Below are 27037 nucleotides of genomic sequence, written 5' to 3' on the forward strand. Positions count from 1 at the left end.
GTCCAAGAAGAAATAGGAAAGTGACACTTGTCACCCTTATTTAATGCAAAGCTATCCTTTTGTCTCTCCAATTATAATCCATTTAGGTAACTTCTAATTATCTCTTAACACCTGATAAATTAAACCCGATATACACAACTTAATCTAATTGGCCGAATTTTATCAAACTTACCGCACTAGTGGGTCCCACATCCGGTATGCACTCTTAAAATCTTATAAACTAACTTATACTAGAAAAATGATTTAAAAATCATATTTACTCATAAAAATTATTTTTAAAATTTTTTTGAATAAAGAAAATGGGAAAAAGGCGTGCAATTAAAAGAAAATAAAACCTATAAATTAAGAAATTACAGGTCCTCACATAATAAGCATCGCCAGAGTAGGAATTTTTTTTTAAATATTGGACTATCGGGCTGACTAATCCTGGCAGCACAACTGGAAAGGAAAATATAAAGGCGTCAGCGCCTCAGCGGTCAGGAATCTGGAAGAAAAAGGTGGTGACCACAGCCACCTGCTCCTGAAATAGACCAAAGATCCATAAAATGCTTAAAGTAACTTGAAGAATGAATTATATGAAAACTCAGCTTGAAAATCTTTTGTAATAAACTATACGAAAGGACAAAGCTACAAGTTTTACTCATGACAGATGGTAGAAAGTTTAGCAAACTTTACCTTCCTGCTTTCTCAGCTGCCGCATATCAATCAAGTTGGCAAGCATCAGCATTTTCAACCAGCTGCTCGCAGAGTCTCTGAAGTTCTCTCAAAGTGCCTAACTGCAAATTCATTTCGGAAGGTGTTTCACTTTTAAAAGACAACGACAACATAGAAGACTTTGACCATACACTGCTCACATAGTACAGAAATGTTTTGCTTAACATCATTCAAAATTTCCTTTTTTTAAAACCTATTCTCTTTTGAAAGCAATCCTTAGTATCTATAAGGAAAGAGAAATACAAGTAGCAAAATGTTTAGCTAACATCTATTTAACTGTTAAAATTATCTGTAGCCAGTACGTCTAAAATTATCCAGCAGATTTCCACATGATATCAGCAAGCTAAGATATCATTTCTAGTTTGCCATTATTGTTACAAGCTAACGAGAAAAAATCTTTTGAAAGGAGAGTAGCTCAGCCAGGTGTAGATGTAAGTTGCAACAAACTTAACAAGAGTACAAGCAATAGGATTACCATTCTTAAAATCCTCGCCTTGTGTGTTTACTAATCACTATGCACTCTGTTACCTTCAAAGGAATTAAATCATAGAGTGGTAATTCCATTAACCAACTTGGCAAACATCTCCATCCACAAGTTCACCAGAGGTAACTCTTCGCTCGTATTCTACAAGGGGCCCTGCTCCATCTATTTCTGCAATTGACGCAAAATGATCCAATAAACAACAAAAATTAGAACTTCATGTCCATTAAAAATGCCACCAGAATAGCGAACCATAAATCACTAATAAGGTATCAACCTCCATTAGCTACTCTCGTAGCATTAGCATGCAAACCTCTGGAGAATAGGTAAGATGGATAGTAACATCTGCAAATATCTGCATATTGGTGTAGACTGTAGGTTGCCCTTCCACTCGTATTGACCCAAAAATGCCAGTCTTTTTGGAAATCCGTTAGCGATAGTATCTCCTCTGTACCGAGAAGCTGATCTGAATTGCTTGATGGACCTAAGAACTGCTCTCATCTCCAAATCAGAACTCAAGTAAAGCAAAAGGGTGATAGCTGCCAATCCAATTTTGCTAAGGAAAGAGTCAAATTTCCCAATTAACATATTACATCCAATATCAAATTAGAGGCTGAAAAAAAAAACAAGAATCACGTCCTTTGCATACAATCCTGCCTGGTCAAAAAGATTAAAGAGATTAAGAGAAAAGGTCAATGAACACACCTAATTAGACAAACAGAGCAAAACCCAGGTGTAAAAATTATGAATTCAAAGACTGGATTATTCTTAGGCTTTTCAATAACTAATGAATCTTCTTGTAAATTCGACCAGATGTGGTTTTTTTTTTCATCTAAAAATTTTTCTTAAATTTGGACATAGAATAAAACAAATTGATTCAGCAAACAGGTAAGCCTGGCAGCCTTCAAATTTTTTATTTTTTTTTTAAAATCCAACTGCCAGGCCATTTAAAAAAAAATTCCAACTGGCAGGCTGACAGCCCAGTAGCCTTTTAGAAAGATTCCCAACTGGCTACTGGGCCTAGTCAGCCCGGCAACCCAACATTTAAAAAAAAAATTTGCCTTGCTTGCCGGGCATTATTTATATCACTCCCATGTCAGGTCAACATTTCTATGATTTTTTTTCAACAATAAACAAAGGAATTAGCCAGTATTTTCTAGGTTTTGTTATGAATTTTAAAACTTTAGGGTAAAAATTATTAGTGTAAAGGAATTGGAGGCTTATGGTGCAAATTTGGGAACTTAATGGAAGGCGATATTCCTTCTTCCTTTCTTCTTCTTGACAAATGACCTTGTTGGCACAAAAAAAAAAATTACATGCACACACTGCGGAAGCAATTTTGACACATAAAAATATGTGGGTAGAGGAGAGGAATTAACACAGAACAAATACTCAATGTATTTAATCCAAAACCCAATAATAGTAATATCAAGTTGTAGCCTTTCACTCACGACAAATCACAAATTTCAATTGTGAGCCTTTCTCTCAACCCGCTCTCTAGAGTCAACTCAACTCTTCAACTAAGAACCTACTACTTTGATAGTATTTATAAACTCCAAAGTTTCCTAAAACAAATAAGATTGTAAACTGAAATTTACTTGAAAATTGATCTGAGATTTCCTAATCTACTATGAAACTAAACAAATAAGACACCAAAAAGAATTAGGAAACTAATTACTAAAACAGCTTGGTTTAATTTCCTTTAGACCTTCTTCTTATCCTTTCTTTCTCCTTGCTCCCCTAAAGCTCTTCCTCTTTCTCTTCTTTTCCTTGCAATCAAGAAGGCTTCCTTAGGAAATCAAGATCGAACAAAGAGTGGAAAGCTAGGAGATTCCACCTTGCAAACTAACTAAAGGTAATTTCTTGTGGTTTTGAACCTAATTTTGAATTCTCTTACATTATAGTGGTTGGGTTGTGTTTGCTCTAAATCCTTAGTTTAGAATTCTTAGTGTTAGAGTTTGGAGTTGGTTTTAGTCTCTACTTGTGTGTGTGGATCAATATTTGTCTTGAAATGAAGATGGGTAGTCTTGATGGAAATCGTGTGATTTGGGTCAATACCTTATTTTCAAGTTTATGAATGTAATCATAAGATTGTAGAATGTAAAAATATTGATTTTGATGATTATAGAAGCTTGGAGATGAGTTATGGTGACATAGGACTTGAGACCTGAAATTGGCACTAGTTTCTGCTACAAATCTAGCCCTAAATCTGCAGCTGGATTCCTCGCGAATGTTTGAACTGGATTCAGCTCTTTGTACTATCGCACTTCAGTGTTTTGGTCATATCTTGATGTAGAAAACTCGAAATTAAATACTATTTATTGCATTAGAAACTAAACTCACAGGATTTAAGCACATATAAAGATATTGCCCTAATTATGTATCTACAAGAATTGATAAATTTTTAAAATTGACCCTTGTGTTTCATTAGAGTGAGAGGATGATGTTTATTGTAGGTAATTACTTGAGGCTGGAGTTTGGGGTGCTTTTTATGATAATTTAGTATGGATAAGAGTCTTTAGGATTTGATTAAGTACTTTTTTATGTTTAGGTAAGTTCTATTGAAATGGCTTGAAATTGAGTTGGATGTTAGGTCGTTTGGTGGAGGTAAGTGATGCATACTCTTTATCTTTTGAAAATATACTTATTAACTTCTTGTGACTTTAAAAGCTATTTTATATATTGAAATGGCATGATCATATGTATATTATTGATGTACTATAAATGCAAAACTATTGTTAAATGAGGATGATGAGTACTACATTGTTGAGCTCTTGTATAAACTTACTTTTGACCGGACTAGTTCCTTAAATGGTAGTAGCACCGATGAATTGGATGTTATTGTTATCATTAAACAGACTAATCATGTGGTAGTTAGTATCATTGGAGGGCTAATTATATTACAATTAGCACCTTGAACTACATTAATTGGTCAGTTAACAACTAGATATCCTAGGCCATTGGCTAACTTTATATCTTGAGCACGTTTATGATTATAAACATTGTGATGCATGCGTTGTATTTAAAATATTGATGATGATCACGTCTTGCCATTGAATTTCTTTGTGAATTTATATATATAAGTATCAATCAATAGTTGAACAGTATTATATATACTAACATGCTTAGGTCAATAAGGAAGTATATGTGCTACTTACTGAGCAATTGTTGCTCATTCCACTTATTATCATTTTGCAAAGATTAAAGCATTTAAAGATGTTCAAGTCAAGGATTTGTGGCGTTTAGACCTTGATCCTAGTGGAGAGATGATTGAAACAAAGCAATGGGAATTTATTTTTGTTTTTCCACTTTTGCTAGTTATGTAAGCATTTGGAAATGATTGCTTGTATACTTGCATTAGGTTCTCTTGGTTCTACTTTTTTATCGTTTATCTCGAAATAATGAATTGAGTCCTTTCTTATTGGATAATCATGATACTTCCTAAAGATTTCATGATACTTCCCAAACATCTTTAGGTCAACTTGTAAAATAAAATCCCCTACAGTTGTGAAGGAAATGATGATTGTGCAGGGAATTGTATTCAGTATTTGATGATATTTAAATTTGTTTAACTTTGTGCCTTGTGCCTTGTGGGTTAGCCATAAGGTACACCAGTGCTATGTCTCAAGTACGGATATATACACACACGCATCGATACTATGTATACTAATAGGTTTGGTTGCATGTCATAAGAGCAAGTTTTAAAATTAAAATTCAAATTGTGAAAGATAATAGATCGCAAAGGACAAGAAAAAGAATTAAAATAGGATATTTATGAAAGATATATGATGATTTAATAAATGTTGAAATAGAAAATAGTACAGAATATTGGATAGAAGATTCTTTGTGTATTTAAACCCGCTAATATATATAATGTCAGTATATAAAATATTCATCACATAAACACACACACATATATATTATGTCTTGCCAAATGAAGGATTTTAGATCTTGACTAGAAACAACAGTGTATGTATATGTGTATGCATATGTGTGTATATATATAAATAAGATATTTTAAAGATAAGGATAATTTCAAAAATCTTCCTTAAAGTTAGTAGCGATTTCACTTGGTTCCATTCCCGTTTCACAAGTTAGAGTTTTTTTATTTTATTGTTTCAAAAGTTAAATATACCTCCTCATATGATAGATAATGACTGCATCAATTTGTACCCCATTAATGATAAAGAGTTCCAAAAAAATATGCATCAATTTGTACCCCATTAATGATAAAGAGTTCCAAAAAATATGCACGCCAAGAAACAAATAGAAATATCCTTCACTCCAGCCCTTGCCAGCGGCTACCCACGGTGCCTAAACTCTTGCAAGTCTGAAACCATAGCCACTCCCAGTTGTTTCAACCATCGGAAAGGGCCAATCAACAATTAGGGAAACAGACTTCTCCACATCACCCCTGACCCATATTAATAAAAATAAAAAAAAAATAAAAAGCATACAAAGCCTGAATCATTAGTTAAATAAATAGAACTTAAAGAGACAAACAGGGATATGTATGAGGAACTTTACTGCCTTGAGACCAGTCTTATTAAAACATCTGCAATTACGAAGTTCAAAACCAAACGATGTTCCAAAAAGCTTTTTCAAGTAACAAATTAAGCTATGCAAATGAACGTCCAACAAAAGTTAGAACATTAACCTCAATCATTTTATGACTACACATGAGGATGTCAATGAAACAAATACTTTGTCAAAGACACAAAACAAGGGTTAATTCCACTTTGTCCCCCCAAACTTTGGACGATTACCCACTTAAGTCTCTAAACTTCAAAATGGGACACTTAAGTCCCTAAACTTATAAATACCTCCCACTTAAGTCCCTGAACTTATAAAATGGGATACTTAAATCCCTAAACCCTTATAAAATGGGACACTTTAACCATCAACGGCATTCAGGATTTGTTGAACTTATAAAATGGGATACTTAAATCCCTAAACCCTTATAAAATGGGACACTTCAACCATCAACGGCATTCAGGATTTGTTAACAATTTTCCTTAAGTGGGAGGTATTTATAAGTTTAGGGACTTAAGTGTCCCATTTTGAAGTTTAGGGACTTAAGTGGATAATCATCCAAAGTTTGGGAGGAGAAAGTGGAATTATCTCTAGCAAATGTTTTCTGACCAATTTTAAACATAATGTAGTCACTTCCATCATTTTCTAAAGATAACAATTGTAGAAGTCAAAGAAAAGAGCCTTGTAATACTAAATATTATTTCACACGCCAAGTTGTGACCTCACAACATGTTACATTAAAGAAATGTCGGTCTGCTTTGTCCATTGCCAAAAAATTTTAAATATCAACACTAGAAGAGTCACTGTTAAGTACACCGAGTAATTTGTACCTTGGCAAATTATTCAAAACAACGATGACGTCGGTCCAACTTACCCTACAAAAGCCACTCAAATTCGTCCAAATTACCATATAATCAGTCCATGTTTGACTCAATTTTGATCCCTGCACACTTTTATGTCTTGTAAGAATTCTTTGATCTAACCAAAGGAGAAGGATGGCCAGTAAAACAAAGGTGTGGCTGGTAGATTTTTTGGATAATGTTCGTAAAATTTCATGGAGAATTAATTATTAGAGTCGTACGCAGTTTGAAGTTATTTAGGACTAGTGGATCAATGTGGATAAATGGTTTTATTACCCAGAAAATCTCATGGTTTAGTAACAATTGCGTATTGCTGTTTCCTTTTTTTTTTTTTTACCTTTTTGAGGATTATAGATGAATGGCAAGATTTTCTAAAGGGGTGGTTGAATAATTCATGTGTGGGGGAAGAGATGGATTGGATGATACGAAGAGAGGAAGTGTAAGTGATACATAAGACTATGCAAAACTTTTTAGGAGGGAATGCAATCCGAAACTTTACACTTACACTTTAAAAAAAAGGGGGCAAAATACACTTTTATTCCCCTATGGTTTAACTCTTTTGCACATAACCTCTCTATGGTTTCAAAAGCTATACATAACCCCCTCATAATTTGGATTAAAGTATTAAAATAACGAAATTTGCATTTCATAATGGAATCAACTAAAATGTCAAAACTACCCTTATGTAAAGTTGAAAATTATTTATTAATCACGGGAGTTATGTATTTATTTTAAAAACTATAAAGGGATTATATGGTAAAACACTAAATCATATGGAGGTTATATGGTAAAACATAAAACCATACGACGTTAGAGTGTCATGCATATTATTTTTATATAGTTCGGTCGCTTCAGTTATTTTAGAATTTAAACAAGGGTAATTTCAACATTTTTATGGATTCCGTTACAAATGATCATTTCTGTTATTTTGACACTTTAATTCAAACTATGATAGGGTTATATATAATTTTTGAAACAATGGGAGGGTTGGGTAAAGTGTATTTTGCCCAAAAAATAATAATTGATATATAAGACTATGCCATACTTTTTAGGAAATAAAAAGGGTACACTTCAACACAAATTTCATAAGGTTTAATTTCACATACCTACCCTAAGGTTTTTGACAATTGCAGAAAGCTCTCCTCAAGTTCAAAACATTACACCTACCTCCCTTATTTTCACTATTTAAGTAACATTCTAGGCACAAAAGGCTATGCTTTTTCTCAAAATTCTTATAATGCCTTTGAGTTATAATTCATAACAAAAATATGAAGGCAAAAAAAGGTATACAGTCATTATTTAATTTATCTTTACTTACTATCACTATTACCTACCCATCAACCTCCAAATCACTATTAAATAAACACTTATCTTTGTTCTAATATATCAAATGAAATTGTGGGCCATGGATGATTCTATTACATTGCAAGCTTTTAATAAAATTGCAGGCCATGGATGATGTTTTTTGTGTATACAATGTTTAGTCAAATGGGCACGAAATAAGTTGAGTAATAATTTTCGTATGATTGATTCATAAGTTCTAAAATAAGCTATAAAAATTACACCTACCTCCTCTATTTTCACTATTTAACTAAAATTTTAGACCCAAAAGGCTATACTTTTTTCTCAAAATTTCTATAATGCCCTTGAGTTATAATTCACAACAAAAATATAAAGGCAAAAAATGGTTCACATTCTTTATTTAATTTATCTTTACTTGCCATCTAGATTACCTACCCATAAATATCCAAATTACCATTAAATAAACACTTATCTTTGTTCTATGGATGAGTCTATTACACTGCAAGCTTGTAACAAAATTGCGGGCCATGGATGAGGTTTTTTGTGCATACAATGTTTAGTCAAATGGGCACGAAATAAGTTGAGTGATAATGTTGGTATGATTGATTCATAAGTTCTAAAATAAGTTCTAAAAATTACACCTACCTCCCCTATTTTCCTATTTAAGTAACATTCTAGACCCAAAAGGCTATACTTTTTTCTGAAAATTTCTATAATGCCCTTGAGTTATAATTTACAACAAAAATATAAAGGCAAAAAATGGTTCACAGTCTTTATTTAATTTATCTTTACTTGCTATCACTATTACCTGCCCATCAACATCCAAATCACCACTAAATAAACACTTATCTTTGTTCTAATATATCAAATAAAATTGTGGGCCATGGATGAGTCTATTACACTGCAAGCTTGTAATAAAATTGCGGGTCATGGATGATGTTTTTTGTGTATACAATGTTTAGTCAAATGGGCACGAAATAAGTTGAATGATAATTTTGGTATAATTGATCCATAAGTTCTAACATAAGTTCTAAAAATTGTACCTACCTCCCCTATTTAACTATTAAGTAACATTCTAGGCCCAAAAGAATATACTTTTTCTCGAAATTTCTATAATGCCCTTGAGTTATAATTTACAACAAAAATATAAAGGCAAAAAATGGTTCATAGTCTTTATTTAATTTATCGTTACTTGCTATCACTATTACATGCCCATCAACATCCAAATCAGTATTAAATAAATATTTATCTTTGCTCTATATATCAAATAAAATTGCGGGCCATGGATGATTCTATTAAACTGCAAGTTTTTAATAAAATTGCAGGCCATGGACGATGTTTTTTGTGTATACAATGTTTAGTCAAATGGGCACGAAATAAGTTGAGTAATAATTTTTGTATGATTGATTCACAAGTTATAAAATAAGTTTTAAAAATTATACCTACCTCCCATATTTTCACTATTTAAGTAATATTCTAGACCCAAGAGATTATACTATTTCTCAAAATTTCTATAATGCCCTTGAGTTATAATTCACAACAAAAATATGAAGGCAAAAAATGATTCGCAGCCTTTATTTAATTTATTTTTATTTGCCATCATTATTACCTACCCAACAACGTCCAAATCACCATCAAATAAACACTTATCTTTGTTTTAATATATCAAATAAAATTGCGGGCCATGGATGAGTCTATTACACTACAAGCTTGTAATAAAATTGCGGGGGATGGATGATGTTTTTAGTGTACACAATGTTTAGTCAAATGGGCATGAAATAAGTTGAGTGATAATTTTGGTATGATTGATTCATAAGTTCTAAACTAAGTCCTAATAATTACACCTACCTCCCCTATTTTCACTATTTAAGTAACATCTAGGCCCAAAAGACTACTTTTTCTCAAAATTTATGCAATGCCCTTGAGTTATAATTAACAACAGAAATATAAGGGCAAAAAATGGTTCACAGTCTTTATTTAATTTATCTTTACTTGCTATCGCTATTACCTACCAATCAACATCCAAATTATCAATAAATAAACACTTATCTTTGTTCTAATATATCAAATCATCATTAATGATAGTCAAATGGGCATGAAATAAGTTGAGTAATAATTTTGGTATGATTGATTCATAAGTTCTAGGGCAAAAAACACCAGCGGCCATTAAACTATTGTCAGGATCATGTTTTGGCCATCAAACTATTTTTTGTCAATAATTGGTCACTGAACAATTTAATCAGTAAATTCGTGGCCATTTCGTTGATAATGACTCCTAATTTCTAAAATTAGTAGGACACGTGGCAAAGGACAAGGACAATTTTGTCCAACAATTTGCAAATCAAATGCCACCATTTTCTGCTGCCGCTGCTCAGTCAATAAGCCGAAACCCAAGTCCAAGAACCCCAAGAATCAGCTTTCCGACGACAACGCCCGCTGGATTATCAAAGCCAAAGCCCAGTACTTGAGCCAGTTGAGGTGCAACCAGGGCTCCTGGGTTCAGATTCCCAAGTGGATTAAGAGGACCCCTGAGCAGATGGAGACGACAGGGATGTATAATCCCACTGATTGGCTCTTTTTTTGTTGCTCGACTTATTTAGTCAAATCCTTGTACTCCTGTGAACAGCCATCAACCATCGTTCCCATGGCGCAGCCGGCTATAACGGCACCTATTCTTCCGCCTATCAAGGCTGAACACGATCCCAATCCACCACCTCCGCAACCAGAAACTGCCACCCCTATCAACCAAGAGCCACAACCCACCACCATCTCGACCATCACAAACCCCGTCATCTCCTCCGTTAGTCCCATCTTTTCTGAATTCAATCACCTACCTCCACGACCTGTCCGTCGCCCTTGAAGCCTTCAACAGTTGCTATTACGACCTCCAAGCTCACCTCGATTCCATTAATTCCGCTCTTGATTCCCAATTATCCCTCCAAAAATCTAATCTTTCCTCCCCACCCCGTGAAATTTTACCCATTATTCCCCTTCCTCCGCCCACCTCTATCCGACTGCCATCAAACCTTTCTCCAGTAAAAGAAAAAGAAAAAGGAAAAGGGAAATCATGTCAATCAGAGCTGGAAAGCCTTTGTACATTAATGTCTAGTAGAGGGCTTCGGAAATACATGGTAACTAATATTGGAGAACCGGATAAACTCCGGGAAGAAGTTCCAAAAGCATTGGAACTCTCGCCTAATCCGGCAAAATTGGTTCTGGAATGCTCTGGGAGATTTTTTTTTGCAAGGGAGTAAAACTTATACTAAGGATTCCCCCATGATTCCGGCGAGGGAGGCTTCTGTTTTAGTGTTAGAGTGTTTTTTGCTGATGGAAAATGACGGTGGCGATGATAGAGTGATTAAGATTGAGAAGGCGACAAAATTGTCCATGTCCTTTGCCACGTGTCCTGCTAATTTTAGAAATTAAGAGTCATTATTAATGAAATGGCCACGGATTTACTGATTAAGTTGTTCAGTGGCCAATTATTGACGAAAAATAGTTCGATGGCCAAAACATGATCCGCACAATAGTTTAATGGCCGCTCGAGTTTTTTGCCCTAAGTTCTAATATAAGTTCTAAAAATTATACCTACCTCCCCTATTTTCACTATTTAAGTAATAATCTAGACCCAAAAGACTATACTTTTTCTCAAAATTCCTATAATCCTCTTGAGTTATAATTCACCGTAAAATATAAGAGTAAAAACTTGGAGAGCCCCTAAACTATTGTCGTTGTCTACTTTTGGTGCTTCATCTAAATTTTGTTTCCAATTGGCTCTTGAACAATTGAAATTGCATACTTTAAGGACTTTCGGTGACTTTAGGCATAAATGTGGCCTGATTTAAAGGGCATTTTATCCATTCATGATTGAACCTTTGGGACCAGCACCAGAACCCTCAAAAGAGGTAACTCTACAATTTTTTTTATAGTATTTGTGAAGAAAAATCTAATGGTGGTCTTAAAAAATTGAAGGGTTACCTCATTTGAGAATTTCTGATACTAATCCTGAAGGTTCAATTATGAATGGATAAAATGCCCTTTAAATCAGGCCAAATTTATGCCTAAAGTCACCGAAAGTCCTTAAAGTATGCAATTTTAATTGTTCAAGAGTCAATCGAAAACAAAATTTAAAAGAGAGATCAAAAGTAGACATTGGTAATAGTTTAGAGGCTCTCCAGGTCTTTTATCCAAAATATAAAGGCAAAAAATGGTTTACAGTCTTTATTTAATTTATCTTTACTTGCCATCACTATTACTTATACATCAATATTCAAATCACCATTAAATAAACACTTATCTTTGTTCTAATATATAGAATAAAATTGCGGGCCATGGAGGATTTGTATTACACTGCAAGCTTGTGATAAAACTGCGGGCCATGGATGATGTTTTTTGTGGATACAATGTTTAGTCAAATGGGCACGCAATATATTGAGTAATAATTTTGATATAATTGATTCATAAGTTCTAAAATAAGTTCTAAAAATTACGCCTACCTCCCCTATATTCACTATTTAAGTAACATTCTAGACCCAAAAGACTATACTTTTTCTCAAAATTTCTAGAATGCCCTTGAATTATAATTCACAACAAAAATATAAAAGCAAAAAATGGTTCATAGTAGTTATTTCATTCATCTTTACTTGATATCACTGTTACCTACGCATCAACATCCAAATTATCATTCAATAAAACAATTATTTTTGTTCTAATATATCAAATAAAATTGTGGGCCATGGATGATTCTATTACACTGCAAGCTTGTAATAAAATTGCGAGCCATGGACGATGTTTGTTGTGTATACAATGTTTAGTCAAATGCGCACGAAATAAGTTGAGTAATAATTTTGGTATAATCGATTCGTAAATTTTGCTGGCAAATTGTCTCCTGAATTATTGGTGGACATCGATTGTGATGGCTTGGAAAACTTAGTTTCCTCTAATTCAATAAATTAGTTATATGTTGATTTATTTGATCGATACATAGCTTTCTTTATCAGTTACCTTTTGATTCATAAGTCAGCCCACTGTTTGGAGTACTTATTGATAAGAATGGGGTTTAATGAGTTTGCAGAGTAAATTGAAGAGATAGATATTGAGAATCAGGGCCCGACTGATATTATTACACTATGAGGTCTCATTTCGATTCAGTCTAGTATTTATTTTTTTTTTGATTAATTGAATTGGAATTCACATATTCATTCTTAAGATACTTGCCCTGCTGTGCCCATTGGCAGAAATATTGATATATCATGAAATTTTTCTGACCTTGCCCCTCTCTTAGCTAGTTTTATTTTTTCTTTGGACAAGCGGCACAAATACACAAGTCATTTTCTATCAGGTGTCACGCATTAGGAAAAGAGTTTTGTTCCTTGAAAATCATTTTTTAAAATTTATTTATGTATCTTGTTGTTCCGCTAGAATAAAAATACAAATGTTAAATAGAAAATTGACCATAGTTATAATAATAATTATAACAATAATAAAATTAACTATAATATTTTATTTATACACCCATAATTATGTATTTGTTTTTCAATGTAATTACATGAAATACACAAGAGGTCAGAGCACCTTCTCTTGTTAGTAAGTTAGGGTTAGCTGCGGTGGTGTGGTTGGGCCGCCATGGCTGTAGGTCCCTCCTCTTCGGGGGAGGGGGTGCCGCCTTCTGCTACTCCTCACAAGGGAGGATGTCTGTCCCTTGCGGATGTAGTGTCCGCGAAGCCTAGTTTGGGTTTCCATGCAAAATTGTTTGCGCCTCTTTCCTCGATGCCCATGGGTTCCTGAGTACAGGCTACTGTGTCTACTCACAGGGGTGAGCCAGCCGTGACCTTCACCATGGAGGATGTAATGCGCATGGCCTCGCCCTTTCAATTTGCGCTGGTGGGTAAGTTTTCTCGAGGACGGCCGCTCATGGAGGAGATCAGAAAATTTTTTCAGACGCTGGACTTAAAGGATGAATTCTCGCTGGGGTTGCTGCATCGCAGGCACATCTTGATTCAGCTGTCAAGCGAGGCAGACTACTACCACGTATGGGCTAGGAGCATCTGGTATATTCATGAGGTCCCGATGCGGGTGTTTAAATGGTCCATCGATTTTCATGTTGATGGAGAGACGCCTGTTGTCCCTGTTTTGTTTGGGCTCCCAAAGCTTCCAGTGCACCTCTTTCATAAGGAGTGCTTGTTTCCCATAGTTTCATGCTTGGGCAAGCCTCTCTGCGTAGATGCTGCGACGGCAAAGGGGACGCGTCCGAATGTAGCTAGGGTCTGTATAGAGGTGGATTTGACGAAGGAGATGCCGAGCAGAGTTTGGATTGCTTTCGGTGAAAGGTTGGGCTTTTGGCAGGATCTGATTCCAGAAAATCTACCCAGGTACTGTGGGCATTGTTTTCATCAAGGGCATACCGTGGAGGAGTGCAGGGTGAGAAATCCAGAATTGAGGGTGGAACAGCCACGTCGAGACAGGCGGGGAGTGGCGCATCAGCCGAAGGAGGGTCCGGTGGCGGTGAGGCCAGGGGGGAAGGTCGGTGAGGGCCACTTGCGGCCAGGCTGTGTCCAGGAGGGAAGGAAGGAGGGGCCTGGTGTTATGGCCAAGGGCACGCTGCAAAGGGACGCTGGCTAGTGTATCGGCCAAAGGAGCTGTTAGCGTTGGAAAAGACAGGCGGCAAGATTGGGGCGGATGAGCCACAACAAAGGCCTGTTCTATCTGGGCAGGTGGATGGTGCGGCGTCAGCTTCAGTCGGGGCAGAGGTGCTTGATGGGCCAGCAGGGGTGAGGGCGCACGGGCAACGTTCTTTGGAAGGGGCAAAGGAGTGCGCTGCTCCTCCTCTTCCCTTGGGGTCGCAGTGCACGTTACACGAGACCACTCCAGGCTTGGGGACGCGACCTCCAGGGGCTGATGGTGTTGAGCTCTCCAACGGGCAGCCATGCGCGCTCCATGTCATGATAGAGTTCGAGGGGGGAGTGCTGGTAGAGGAGGCTTTCTAGCTCGCAGCAGAACAGGAGATCGAGCGGATTGCAGATGTGATGTATCCAGAGATGATGAAGGCACGCAAGGGTGAAGGGTTGGAGGAAGATGGTGGCCGGGGAACCTCGCAGCAACTGTCACCCTTGGCGGTGGAACATATGGCAGATGTAGGTAACCTCTGTCCACGGGGTACGGTGCTGAAGGAAGGCCTAAGTGTGGTGGAAGTTGGTCCGTCGGTTGAACAGCCTCGTCAGGCTCTCGATGACGCCTTCGGGATGGTCACGGGTAAGTCCAAGGGAGTGCGTGCGAAATTCCCGTCTGATAGGGAGCTGCGATCTACGGTACGGGCTTCACAACATTCCTTCCAACGTTTATCTTATGATTAATGCTCTCTTTTGGAACATTAGGGGTGTCGTTAAGGCTTCCCATTTTCATAGGTTGAGGAAATTAGTTGTGTCTCATCATATCCAATTGCCAGTAGTGTGCGAAACGCATGTTCAAATGGCGTTAGCTGAAGAGTTTCGGGTTAAATTGAATTTTGATTATGTGATTTCTCATTCTGAGGGTTTGTTGTGGGTTTTCTATAACTCTCCTTTTAGTTGCTCCATTTTGGGTGAGGGTACTCAATTTTTATCCTTGTCAGTACAACATCCGGCTTGGTAAGCTCGATCTCCTTCTCTGCGGTTCATGCTGCTTCTACTAGGGAGGAAAGGAGATCACTTTGGGCAGGGTTGCTCCATTGCAAACCATCGCAAGGTCGCTGGTTGGTGTGTGGTGATTTCAATGCTATTGTTAGTGAGGAGGAAAAGAAGGGGGGTGGCCTTTCACAATTGCGGAGGCGGCGGATTTGGTGGACTTCATGAGTTCCGCGGGGATGGTGGATGTCGGTTTCTTAGGATCTTATTTTACCTGGTGTAACAATCGTCGCGGACTAGCTAGGATTTGGAAGCGTTTGGACCGACTACTGCTGAATGTGGAGTGTTTTGATGCGGGTTTGTCAGTTGGTGTTACTCATTTGGAGCGCCATCCCTCCGATCATGCGCCTCTGTTGATATCTACTGCCACGAGGTTGGATGGTAAACCCCGTCCTTTTCGGTTCATTAATGCTTGGACGGATCGCGAGGACTTTTGGGGGTGGTGAGAGAGTCATAGCAGCAAGAGTGCGATGGGCCCCCAATGCATGTGCTCTGCTCAAAGTTACAGAGGCTAAAGCGCCATCTTCAACGCTGGAACAAGGATCATGTGGGAAATTTCTCCGACAATGTAGCAAAGGCTGAAGAAGAGGTTGGAAGGTTGGAGAGAGGGTTGGAGGCAGGGGGTTCGCAGTGGGACATGAGGAGCTGCAGGTGGCCCGGGCATCGTTGAACCGAGCACTTGCCTTGGAGGAGTCACTGTGGAAGCAAAGAGCTCGGGTCAAATGGCTGGCCTTTCGGGATTGAAACACTAAGTTTTTCCACTCGGTGGTCAAGCAACGGCATATGCAATCGGTGATTCATTGAGTACGGAAATCGAGTGGGGAATGGGTCACGGAGGATCCGCTTATTGGAGAGGAGGCAGTGCGATATTTCTCCTCTTTATTCTCTTTGAAGGATGCCCCAGGTATGAAGGACGTGCCTGATGTCATCCCGAGGCTGATATCGTTGGAGGACAATGAGCGCTTGGAGGAGGTCCTATCCCTGGGGGAAGTGCGACAGACGATATATGACATGGATGGGAGCAGTGCTGCCGGGCCGGACGGGTTCACCAGGAGGTTCTTCTCCGCCACCTGGGAGATAGTTGGAGGTGATGTGTATAACGCGGTCCAGAGTTTCTTTTGCGGTGCTGAACTGCCGAGGCAGGTCACTGCTACCTCTATTGTTTTATTGCCCAAGGTACAGAAGCCTCAGGAGTTCTCACAGTTTCGTCCTATCAGCCTCTGCAATTTTGTGAACAAGATCTTCTCAAAGATTCTGGCCCGCCGGCTAGCTCCTCTCTTGCCTAAGATTATCTCGCCGAATCAGAGCGGTTTTGTTCGAGAACGGTCCATTTCGGACAATTACTTACTAGCTCAGGAGGTCATAGCAGGCATCAAGAGGAAAGCGCGTGGGGAAAATGTCGTGTTCAAGCTTGACATGACAAAAACTTATGATAGGGTGACGTGGCCTTTCTTGATAAAGGTATTGCGTGCATTTGGTTTTGGGGAGCGCTGGATTGATATGATCTGGCGGATTATTTCCAATGTCTGGTTCTCTGTTGTTATAAATGGATCACTCTGTGGGTTTTTTAAGTCGGCTCGAGGGCTTCGCCAGGGTGACCCGTTGTCGCCTGCTCTGTTTATCATCGGGGCGGAAGTGTTATCTCGGTCTCTTAACCAGCTTGTGTCTTGTCGGGGGTTTCAAGGTTTTTTGGTCCCAAAAGAGTGCCCAACTATTACGCATTTGGGGTATGCTGATGATGTTCTTATATTCTCTAGTGCGACGGCCTCCTCTCTCCGGCTAGTATTGAAGGTATTAGAGGAGTATGAGGCATCATCTGGCCAGCTGATCAATAAAACAAAGAGTTGTTTTTTGGTTCACGACAAGTTAGGAAGGCCGAGGAGGAATTTGATCTAGCAAGTCACGGGCTTCAAGGCTAGGTCATTTCCCATCAGGTATTTAGGGTATCCTCTATATTATGGGCGGCAGAAAAAGGAGTTTTTTGCTGGGCTATGCCTTGCTGTGATGTGTAAGGTTGACTCCTGGAAAAACCGGCTCCTGTCTGTGGGGGGGAGGATCGTGCTATTGAAACATGTCCTCTCCACGCTTCCAGTCCATCTTTTGATGACTGCTTCGCCTCCGAAATCGGTATTCAAAGAGATCGAAGGGAGGTTCTCCAACTTCCTATGGGGCGAGTCCGCGTGGGGGCATAAGTTGCATTGGATCGGGTGGAAGGACCTATGTGTGCTAGGTGAAGAAGGGGGCATGGGATTCCGCCATCTAGAGGATATTCATGATGCATTTTCCGTCAAGCTGTGGTGGAGCTTCCGGTCCTTGTCTTCTCTGTGGGCGACCTTCATGGAGGCTAAGTATTGCGCGCAAGTGCATCCTAATCTGGTATATCGTTGTGGGGGGTCGCAGGTATGGAGGAGGATGTTGGCAATCCGTCAGCTTGTGGAGAGCCACATTGGATGGATTGGTCGCTCTGGTAGCTCGAACTTCTGGTTTGACAATTGGCTTGGGACAAGTTTGCTGTCATCATGGCTGGATAGTGTGTCGGATCACAGGGTTGCTGATTTTGTAACGAATGGGTCTTGGAACGTTCAGCTCCTGCAACAATGGGTGCCGCATGGGGCAGTCAGAGAGGTTGCGAGGGTTGCTCCCCTGGTTGGGCATCTGCCTGACTTGATGGTATGGAGACCGTCCCAGTCGGGGCGGTTCACCCTCCGGACTGCATTTCAATTAGTGCGTCGGCATGCCAATAGCTCCTTCATGTATCGCAGATTGTGGCACCCAGTGCTGCCTTTGAAAATCTCCTTCTTCTTATTACGACTTCTACGTGGTCGGTTACCTGTGGATTGCGGCCTGTGGAAGTTCGGGTTTCACGGGCCTTCCAGGTGTGGGTGCTGTTCATGGCCGGATATCGAGTCCATCGATCATGTGTTTGTTGAGGGGGATATGGCGTCACGAGTATGGCATTTCTTCGGGGACCCAGTGGGCATATCTTGGACCGGTTCATTGTTTCGTGTCTGTCTGGCAGCCTGGTGGTATGGGAACAGGGGTAATCGGTACCTATCCTTTGTTCATCATATTCTTCCGCTTCTGATTTGCTGGCACCTGTGGAAATATAGGAACGCCATGAGGTATGAGGGGATTGATGTAGGGTTCGACAGGTTGTGCAATTTGGTCATGGCTGATCTCCTGGAGCTGTTTGCTCTACACTTCAAGCAACGTAGATCCCTCCCGGTGGCTTGGGTGCATTTCTATGCAGCTATTTCCCGGTGGGCTCCACGGATGTCATACTCGCTAGTGCAGTGGTCGCGGCCTTCACGTGAGGGTCTCAAACTCAATATCGATGGGTGCTCCAAGGGTAACCCAGGTCTTAGTGGGGGAGGAGGGGTCCTTCGGGATAGTGGGGGTAGATTAATCTTAGCATTTTCTTGCCATCTTGGTCAAGCTACGAGTGTTCAGGCTGAAGTTCGTGCTCTGCTTTTTGGGGTGAAGGTGTGCATTCAACGGGGGCTCCGGAATTTGGAGATTGAATTAGATTCACTCGTGTTAGTCCACATTCTGCTTGGTAAGGCTAGTTGCCCGTGGAGTGTTTTCCAGGAGATACAGCAGTTGCTTGCGTTTAAGGAGCACATCTCTCGGGTGGGACACTATTTTCGTCAGGCGAATCAAGTTGCTGATGTCTTATCGAATGTTGGGTGTGCTCAGGGGGGAGAGGTTATTTACACGGTAGCGTCTGAGTTACCTCCGGCGGCTAGAGGAGCCTTACGCCTAGATAGGTGCGGGCTCCCTTCTGTTAGAAAGATTGTTTAGGATCACATAGATGTGTAGGGACCGTTTGGTGTTCCTTTCAGTTCATTTATATATTAATCGGGGGTGGCGTCCCTCCCCGTGATCGGGGTTAGCCAAAAAAAAATAAAACTATAATAATTTTTTTTTTTTCATAACAATACTAACATTAAAATTATTTCATCAAACCAGAAGTCACAAAGCACAGAACCGACCATACTACCACATGATATCTTATTTTAAAAGACAATCTAAGATAGATTTTTTCAGATTATGTATATGTATGTATACATATACATGATCATATATGTATGTATTCACACATACATCTCAATCACTATCGCTATCACTGCTGCTACTATGACCATGTTCATGGCCATGCTCATGCTCATGCTTCTTCTTCTCCTTTTTCTTCTTCTTCTCATCCTTATGTTCATGGTGTTCTCCTCCCTCACCATGGATCTTGTCCTTGATCTTGTCAATCACTCCTTCCTTGTGTTCACCACTATGGCCTTCCTTCTTGTGCTCCTCTCCATGGTGGTGTTTCTCACCCTCCTTATGCTTTTCATGATCATCCTTGTGGCCTCCCATGCCCAAGGTCTTCTCAATCTTGTGAATGATTCCTGCCATTTTTTCCCTGCAACTCTTTCTTGTTTTTTCTTTGTTTCTTTCTTGCAATGTTTTGATAAAAAAAAATAACTATAATAAGATAGTTAAAATAATAATATATTAATGCACAAATGTGGAGGGTTAAGGCACGGATATCTCATTTTCTTTAAGGTGATTCAAACCTCTACGGAAGAATCAACTCCGGTGTAGCAGAATTTCCGACTTGTCACCTCCAGGATATAATAACCCAACCACACTTGCTAGCACTCTCTCTAAACTGCACTATTAGGAGACTATAACTCTACAAACACCTTTTTTCTTGCCCAACTATGAGATCAAAAATAGTGAACTTAAACTCACAAGACATAAGTTGTAGTAGTAGTATATTTCCATCTCAACTATGCATATTTATAGGTGAAGAAAAATTAGACAAACATAACCTACACTACTAATAAGACACCAAATAAATGCTGAAATTATTGGTCATTCAAAACACATTGAAATTTGTATTGTAGGTTACAAAAAACTTATGTTAATTGAAAAGCCATAATTTCTTATAATAAGTCTTTAGTTAAAAACATTCAAAGACCAATACATTTCAAAAACATTCACCAATTTATTCTCCTTGTAACTTACACCTTTAATTGAGAATTTAACTATTTTATTAAAATACTCCAATAATCCCCCACTTATTTTAATAAAATAGTATAATATTATATGGCAAGAAAGGACTAATATGCATAATATAGGTAGTTATGCCTTGAACCTATATTTTATGTTATAGTAATTTCTAATACCAGAGCCAATAGTGAACTTCGGTTTTGAACTATGGGTGCTTTTGGGATATTAAATATCACCTTACACACCCAATAGTCCAAGTGTTCTCATGAGCTAATAAAACTGGTATTTTATGGTCTTGTGCTCAATCTCAGTTTTCTCATGAGTGTATAAGAGAACAAGTTCCAATTCTCTTTAGGACGGCCCCTCCCATAACACTCATATAGGTGAAATCCATCAAGGGTGCTCCCGTAATTCAAACACCCCACTCATAGGATCTATAGATTTCATTAAGAGTAATAAAGCTCAACCTTTCTTTTGTCACAAGATGTATGCATATATATTACAGGGATGGACCATACTTTTCAAAATTTGTGCATATCCATTTCAAATTGCCATGTAATTCTTTTTTCCCTTTAAACCTAACTCTTGGGATCTCCAATTATTAGGTTGGGAATCCTTACATGTGATTTATGATTCATGGACTTTAGTCACATCCCTCTCAGGTTTATCATATCTTTGCCTCAAGTTTGAGTTATTCACTATCATCACAAAACATAAACAAAGATATGATCTCATTGACACTCAAGCCAAACTATTTTCATCAAGTAGCACAATAATGAAATGATAAAACCAATATTTTGTGAGAATATTTCTCACATAATTGCTATACAAGCAATTATATACACTTCAAGTGAAGGCTCAATGTTTTTCAATTTTTTCCATTGTAGTAGCTAGTAGTCTCACTAGAAATCATCAACATAGATGACCATTAGTTTACTACTAGGAGCTACTTTATTTCTCAATAATTCTCAATTTCATCTAGTAGGCCAGTAGTCTATAAACCTACTAGGAACCATATTTACCATCTCCATGGAAATTCCATATAATTTCTATTTGCAAAAATATGAAATACATACTTCAAGTGCCTTCACATTATAGTCACACTTTTGAGTGCGTGTCCATCTGCACAAACTCAAAGAAAGAATTAAGAAATCTAAAAAATATGATAGTCAATGTCAGTTAATATTGCACTTAATTGCAACTTTAAAATTCACACCCACAAGTTGCAATTATAACATGGTATCACATGAGATTTGTATATATTTTTTTTTCAAAATATAGATCCATGACATTTAATTGAGTATCCTCAAGTAATTAATCTAATTCTTTGCATTAATTTTCAGCAAACAAATAACCCCCACTATTTTAATGCTTTAATGATATGCAACTAAACATATATCGCATTTAAAGATCAAGTCTTTGCATATTAACATAAAAAATTACCATGAACCTCCACTATTTGTCACAACTTTCTAACATTCAATGGAGTATATATCTATTGCAATTAAGGTAAATGACCCAATTAATCATACCCATTGGAAGTTCACTTTTACTTGTTAAGAAGAAACCTTTAAAATTTCTTCCACAATGCATGGTAGCAACTTGTCTAGTACAACAACAAGTTGTAACTGTTCAATAATTCAAACTCCTTGGGATCTATTTCCGTAGTGCCATATTTTACTATTAAGCGTTCCAAAACTTTTGGTATTAGGATAAGAAGTTTCATAGAAACTATAAAAGTCATTATAATACTAGTAATGGAATTCAACAACTTCCCTTTTTCTAAATTTTTCTTCACAAGCATTCTTTTACGCTTCATATATCTCATTGGTAGAGATCTTCTCACTTTTTCCCATCCATAGGTAGACTACTCAAGTCACTTGAGTTGATCGTGGGTGACCTATAAGTTGAACTCCATTTTAAACTGAATCACCTTAAAATTGCTGTTCCGTTAGAATAAAAATACAAATGTTAAATAGAAAAATTAACAATAGTTATAATAATTATTACAACAATAATAAAATTAACTATACTAAGATAGTTAAAATAATAATATAATAATGCACAAATGTGGAGGGCTGAAGCACGGATATCTCGTTTTCTTTAAGGTGATTCAAACCTCTACAGAAGAATCAACTCCGGTGTAGCAGAATTTCCGACTTGTCACCTCCAGGATATAATAACCCAACCACACTTGCTAACACTCTCTCTAAACTGCACAATTAGGAGACTATAACTCTACAAACACCTTTTTTCTTGCCCAACTATGAGATCGAAAATAGTGAACTTAAACTCACAAGACATAAGTTGTAGTAGTAGTATATTTCCATCTCAACTATGCATATTTATAGGTGAAGAAAAATTAGACAAACATAACCTACACTTCTAATAAGACACCAAATAAATGCTGAAATTATTGGCCATTCAAAACACATTGAAATTTGTATTGTAGGTTACAAAAAACTTATGTTAATTGAAAAGCCATAATTTCTTATAATAAGTCTTTAGTTAAAAACATTCAAAGACCAATACATTTCAAAAACATTCACCAATTTATTCTCCTTGTAACTTACACCTTTAATTGAGAATTTAACTATTTTATTAAAATACTCCAACATATCTTGATTTTGGTCTCCTACACAATAAAAATATATATTTTTCCTTTTGGTTTCTTGCATTTTTTCAACTTGTGCAGGCATGTATCATCAAATTGTAATTGGGATATATATATATATTCATCAAAGATTTTCAGCCAACCCATTGCCATGTATACTAGCCACAAATGTATGCCTAGCAACTACCATTTAATTGTTTGGGTACATTAATCAATTTGAAGGACAAACCTACAAAGCTGTCGAATCTTATCAACTAAATAAGAGTCAATGTACTGTACATCTTGTTGATCATGACTAGTCAATGGCTGTAAGGTTGTACTCTCTTATCTAGAAGATGATCTTTCCAAAGAGTGGCCAAATCATCGAGGCACCTTAATGTTTATCGCTACAAACTTATAAAAATTATTTGTGGTTTGTATATGTAAATTCTGTAAGCAATCGGATAGTTGAAAATTCAATTGACAGTAAATTGAGTGAATAATTAAATCCTAAAGCACAATAACTTCTACGAGATTATTATACTCATAAAAAGTTTAAAACTAATTAATAACTCGTAATCCATCATTTTCGAGGGGCAATTATGTTGTGGCCCAGAAAGATCTGAGGATGGTGGACACACTAATCCCTTTTTGGTGGCCATGAAGCTAAAGTTCAATAGTTTTTGGTCTCTCAATTATTCATCATATTTATTTAGTCTGAATTCCGTACTTCGAGTTTCCAAACGTTATAATAGCGAGGATCACTAATGCGAAAGGGTATCGTCGTATCGATGCAAGACAAGAAATTAAAGTTTTTCTTTTTAATTTCTTTCTACGGGTGGGATTTGCGGAGATGGAAAAGGAAGATTGAAACCAAAACCTCTAACTATTGAGGTCTCAACTTTTAATCATTAGATCAGGGCCTTCTCAACCAATGTTTATTTGATGTAAAAAATTCATTTAGACAGTGAAAGTGGCTATAAACCTACTTCAGTTTCTTTCTAACAACAATTTTTTGTTTTTTCTTTCTATGTATAGTGGGACGATCAAAACAGCAGTCGTCCTCTGTTCTTTCTCACCTGCTGTCTTCTGTTTGACAACAATGCCAGCCATCCTCCCTGTTCTCACATATAGACAGTGAAAGTAGCAATTAGCCAAAATAAGAATTTAGAGGAGAAGGCGTGGAATTTGAAATGATGTCTTTATTGAGGGAATTTGAAATCCATCTATTTTAATTTCTAAACCCCTTTCAATAAGTGGTGGATTTCAAATCCCAATTCTCATTGAGTTAACCAAACAAATGAAGAGTTTTGGATGAGGATTTCTGTGAGAACCCGTACTTTTCCCATTTTCTAGGGTTTTATTTATTTAATGGTTTGTTTTCTGCATTTTTTTTTTAGTAGGAAAATTTTCTAGATATTTTTAATGAGCAGATATAGTTTTTAGATGATTTTTCTAGTATTGGATAGTTTTTGAAAAATTAAGGATATATAACGGACGTGGGACCCGCTAGTGTGACAAGTTCGGAAAAATTCGGCCAACTAGGTTAAGTTTTGAATACTGGAATTAATTTATCGGGTGTTAAGAGATAAGTAGAGGTTGCAATTTGGATTGATATGAGAGAGAAAAGTTAGGCAAGTCATTAAATGAGGTGACAAGTGTCACCATGTGATTGGATTGAGTTGTCCACAACTATTCACCTCTTTGACTTAATTGACCAATTGATTAAATATCTCAAAAATTACCACAAAAATCACCATTTCTTACCTCCATTGTGGCCGGCCACCTTGAGCAAGGAAGAAAGAAAAACTCTTCAAAGTTTGGCATCCATCTAGTGCAAATCATCCAAAGCAATCACTTAGACTTGTTTCTACTCCATAAAATCTCTTCTTTAGGTGTTAGTAAGTGGTTTGGTGAAGTGTTTTGGGAAGCTAAGAGGAAAAGCAACTCTCCCTCTCTTGTTTTACTAGGTGAGTAGTGATTGAACCTTCTCCTTCACCTAATGAAGCTTAATTTGTGCTTAGTGGTAGTTAAAATGTTGAATTTTGTGGTTTATTTCTTGATTTTGGATGAAGTGGTGAAGTTTTCCATTTATTGGGGATTTTTCTGTTTTATTATAAGCATGATTAGGTGGCTATCTATGATGATTGGAAATGGTTTATAATGACTTAAGGAGGTGAGAAAGGTGATTAATTGCAACCAATTTCTGTTTTGGATGAAAATTGAAAAAACTAGGGTTCTTAAGGGAGCATTCTGTCCGAATTTTTAGGTCCTAGATAGAGGCCGAATTGGCCTTAGATCAAAACATGAAAGTTGTAGGGAATGACATTTTAGAGCTTCCTACAAAAGTTCTGGTCAATCAGAGTAGTGTAGAATGAGATAAGTCGAAATTACTATTGCTGTTCTGGTTTTACCCGAAAGTGAGAACTGCGCCTGTAATTGGTTGTTTTGGCTGGAATTGCTTCCGAATTGGATGTTGAGGCCTTCTGATTAAATTTATCCCTGTTTCTTATTTTTCATCTGGTTTTGGAATTTCTGGATTTGGACTTGTAGAGCCTGAGTTATGATGTTTCCGCTAGAATGCGTTTTGGTGAATCTGTTTTATGTTGTTGATGAAGTATCTTGCATTTTTGACCTGTTTGCACTCAAAACTGGGTTGAGTGACCTTCGGTGATGTTGTAACCCTGTCTTTTAGATTCGATATGGTGGGTCTTGCACCCTCATCCGATAAGCGTAGTGAAATTGGTGCTCTTACCGTAAAATGACGTCAAAACTGTTTTTTTCAGGGCCAAAGCTAGTTACATTTCCAAAATTTCTGGTTTCCTTTAATGTTTATATATGCTTATGGAACCCTATTGGGGTCATGTTTGGCCTTGGCTTATGACTCGTTATCGAGTCTCATTGTATTTGCTTGCATGTTTTTAGGGCGTGACGGTGGTGCACAACGTTCTTTTGACTAAAGTGCTTGAAACCACATTTGCTAGCGTGGTGAGTGTACTACTCACTTATGTGTTATTATATGACTTTGATACTTGAACTCGAGATGTTGAATGTTAATTGTTTGAAGTGAGAGTGTACTTTATCACTTCCACTTGTTGTTTCGCATGTTATTGGAAAGTTATTGGAATGTTATATGAAATGTTATATGAAATAAAATACATGACTTGGTGCCGATCGGACGAGTATCCAACGACTATAAATGTTATCAAGAGCTCAACCCCATTGGTAGTTGATTGAATCGAGCCGGCAAGGGCTTGGTCGTGACAATTAATGAGCCTTGGGTAAAGTTATAAGGAATCTTGTAGTATGAGAGACTCTCGATTCCGGTATACTCGAGTAATACCACAATGCATGCGTTTGGATTGCGGGCCCGGTTGGGGGATGTTAGGAGGAATGGAATGGGAGTAAAGTGGAGTCTACGGTTGGTTAATTTTAAACATTGACGGAGAGTCAATGAGATCCGATCAAGAATGCAAACGAGGAAAAGGGCTCTTGAGAGCCACCCGTATCCTTTTATCCTCATTATTGATGTGTGGCTTTACTTATTTTTAGTAAATTGGATTGTTAAGCTTGATGCATCTATGAACTTGGTTGCTTGAGTTGTATTCTCACTGGGCAATTAGCTCACCCCGTTCCTTTTGTTTTCCTTACAGGAATATGATATTTTTTTTGGAATAAATCTTGATAGATGGTTGCCGAATGAACTAGATGAATGTCTCTTTTGTATTGTATATGATATGGGACCCTAAATGTATCATTAGGGCCGTTTTCACTTTTGATTTGGCAAACCACATATGTAGTGACTTTTGTATCACTTTTAAATGCCATTTTGGCTTGTAAATGCTTAATGTTATGTTGTATATGTATTTCGATGTTTGGTTGGGTT

The 27037-nt window shown here is 37.6% G+C and overlaps 1 protein-coding gene and 1 long non-coding RNA gene across 2 annotated transcripts; one reads left to right on the forward strand and one right to left on the reverse strand.

Annotated features, from left to right (window-relative positions):
• Nucleotides 1-2641: 2641 nt before the first annotated feature.
• On the forward strand, nucleotides 2642-27037 carry LOC140015483 (uncharacterized). Its single transcript, XR_011822112.1, has 4 exons — nucleotides 2642-3050; nucleotides 3747-3802; nucleotides 26077-26139; nucleotides 26805-27037. It is a non-coding gene; the product is annotated as an uncharacterized lncRNA (long non-coding RNA).
• Nucleotides 19546-20009, reverse strand: LOC113712918 (dehydrin HIRD11-like). The gene has a single exon (XM_027236556.2). It carries the CDS (start codon nucleotides 19956-19958, stop codon nucleotides 19659-19661), a length of 300 nt encoding a protein of 99 aa, XP_027092357.1. The 5' UTR covers nucleotides 19959-20009; the 3' UTR covers nucleotides 19546-19658.

Source organism: Coffea arabica, chromosome 10e (genome assembly GCF_036785885.1).
Source record: "Coffea arabica cultivar ET-39 chromosome 10e, Coffea Arabica ET-39 HiFi, whole genome shotgun sequence".
Taxonomy (NCBI): Eukaryota; Viridiplantae; Streptophyta; class Magnoliopsida; order Gentianales; family Rubiaceae; genus Coffea; species Coffea arabica.

What these genes read in the sequence shown, in the direction of transcription:
- LOC113712918 (XM_027236556.2), bottom strand. Translation starts at nt 19,958, where the DNA reads ATGGCAGGAATCATTCACAAGATTGAGAAGACCTTGGGCATGGGAGGC.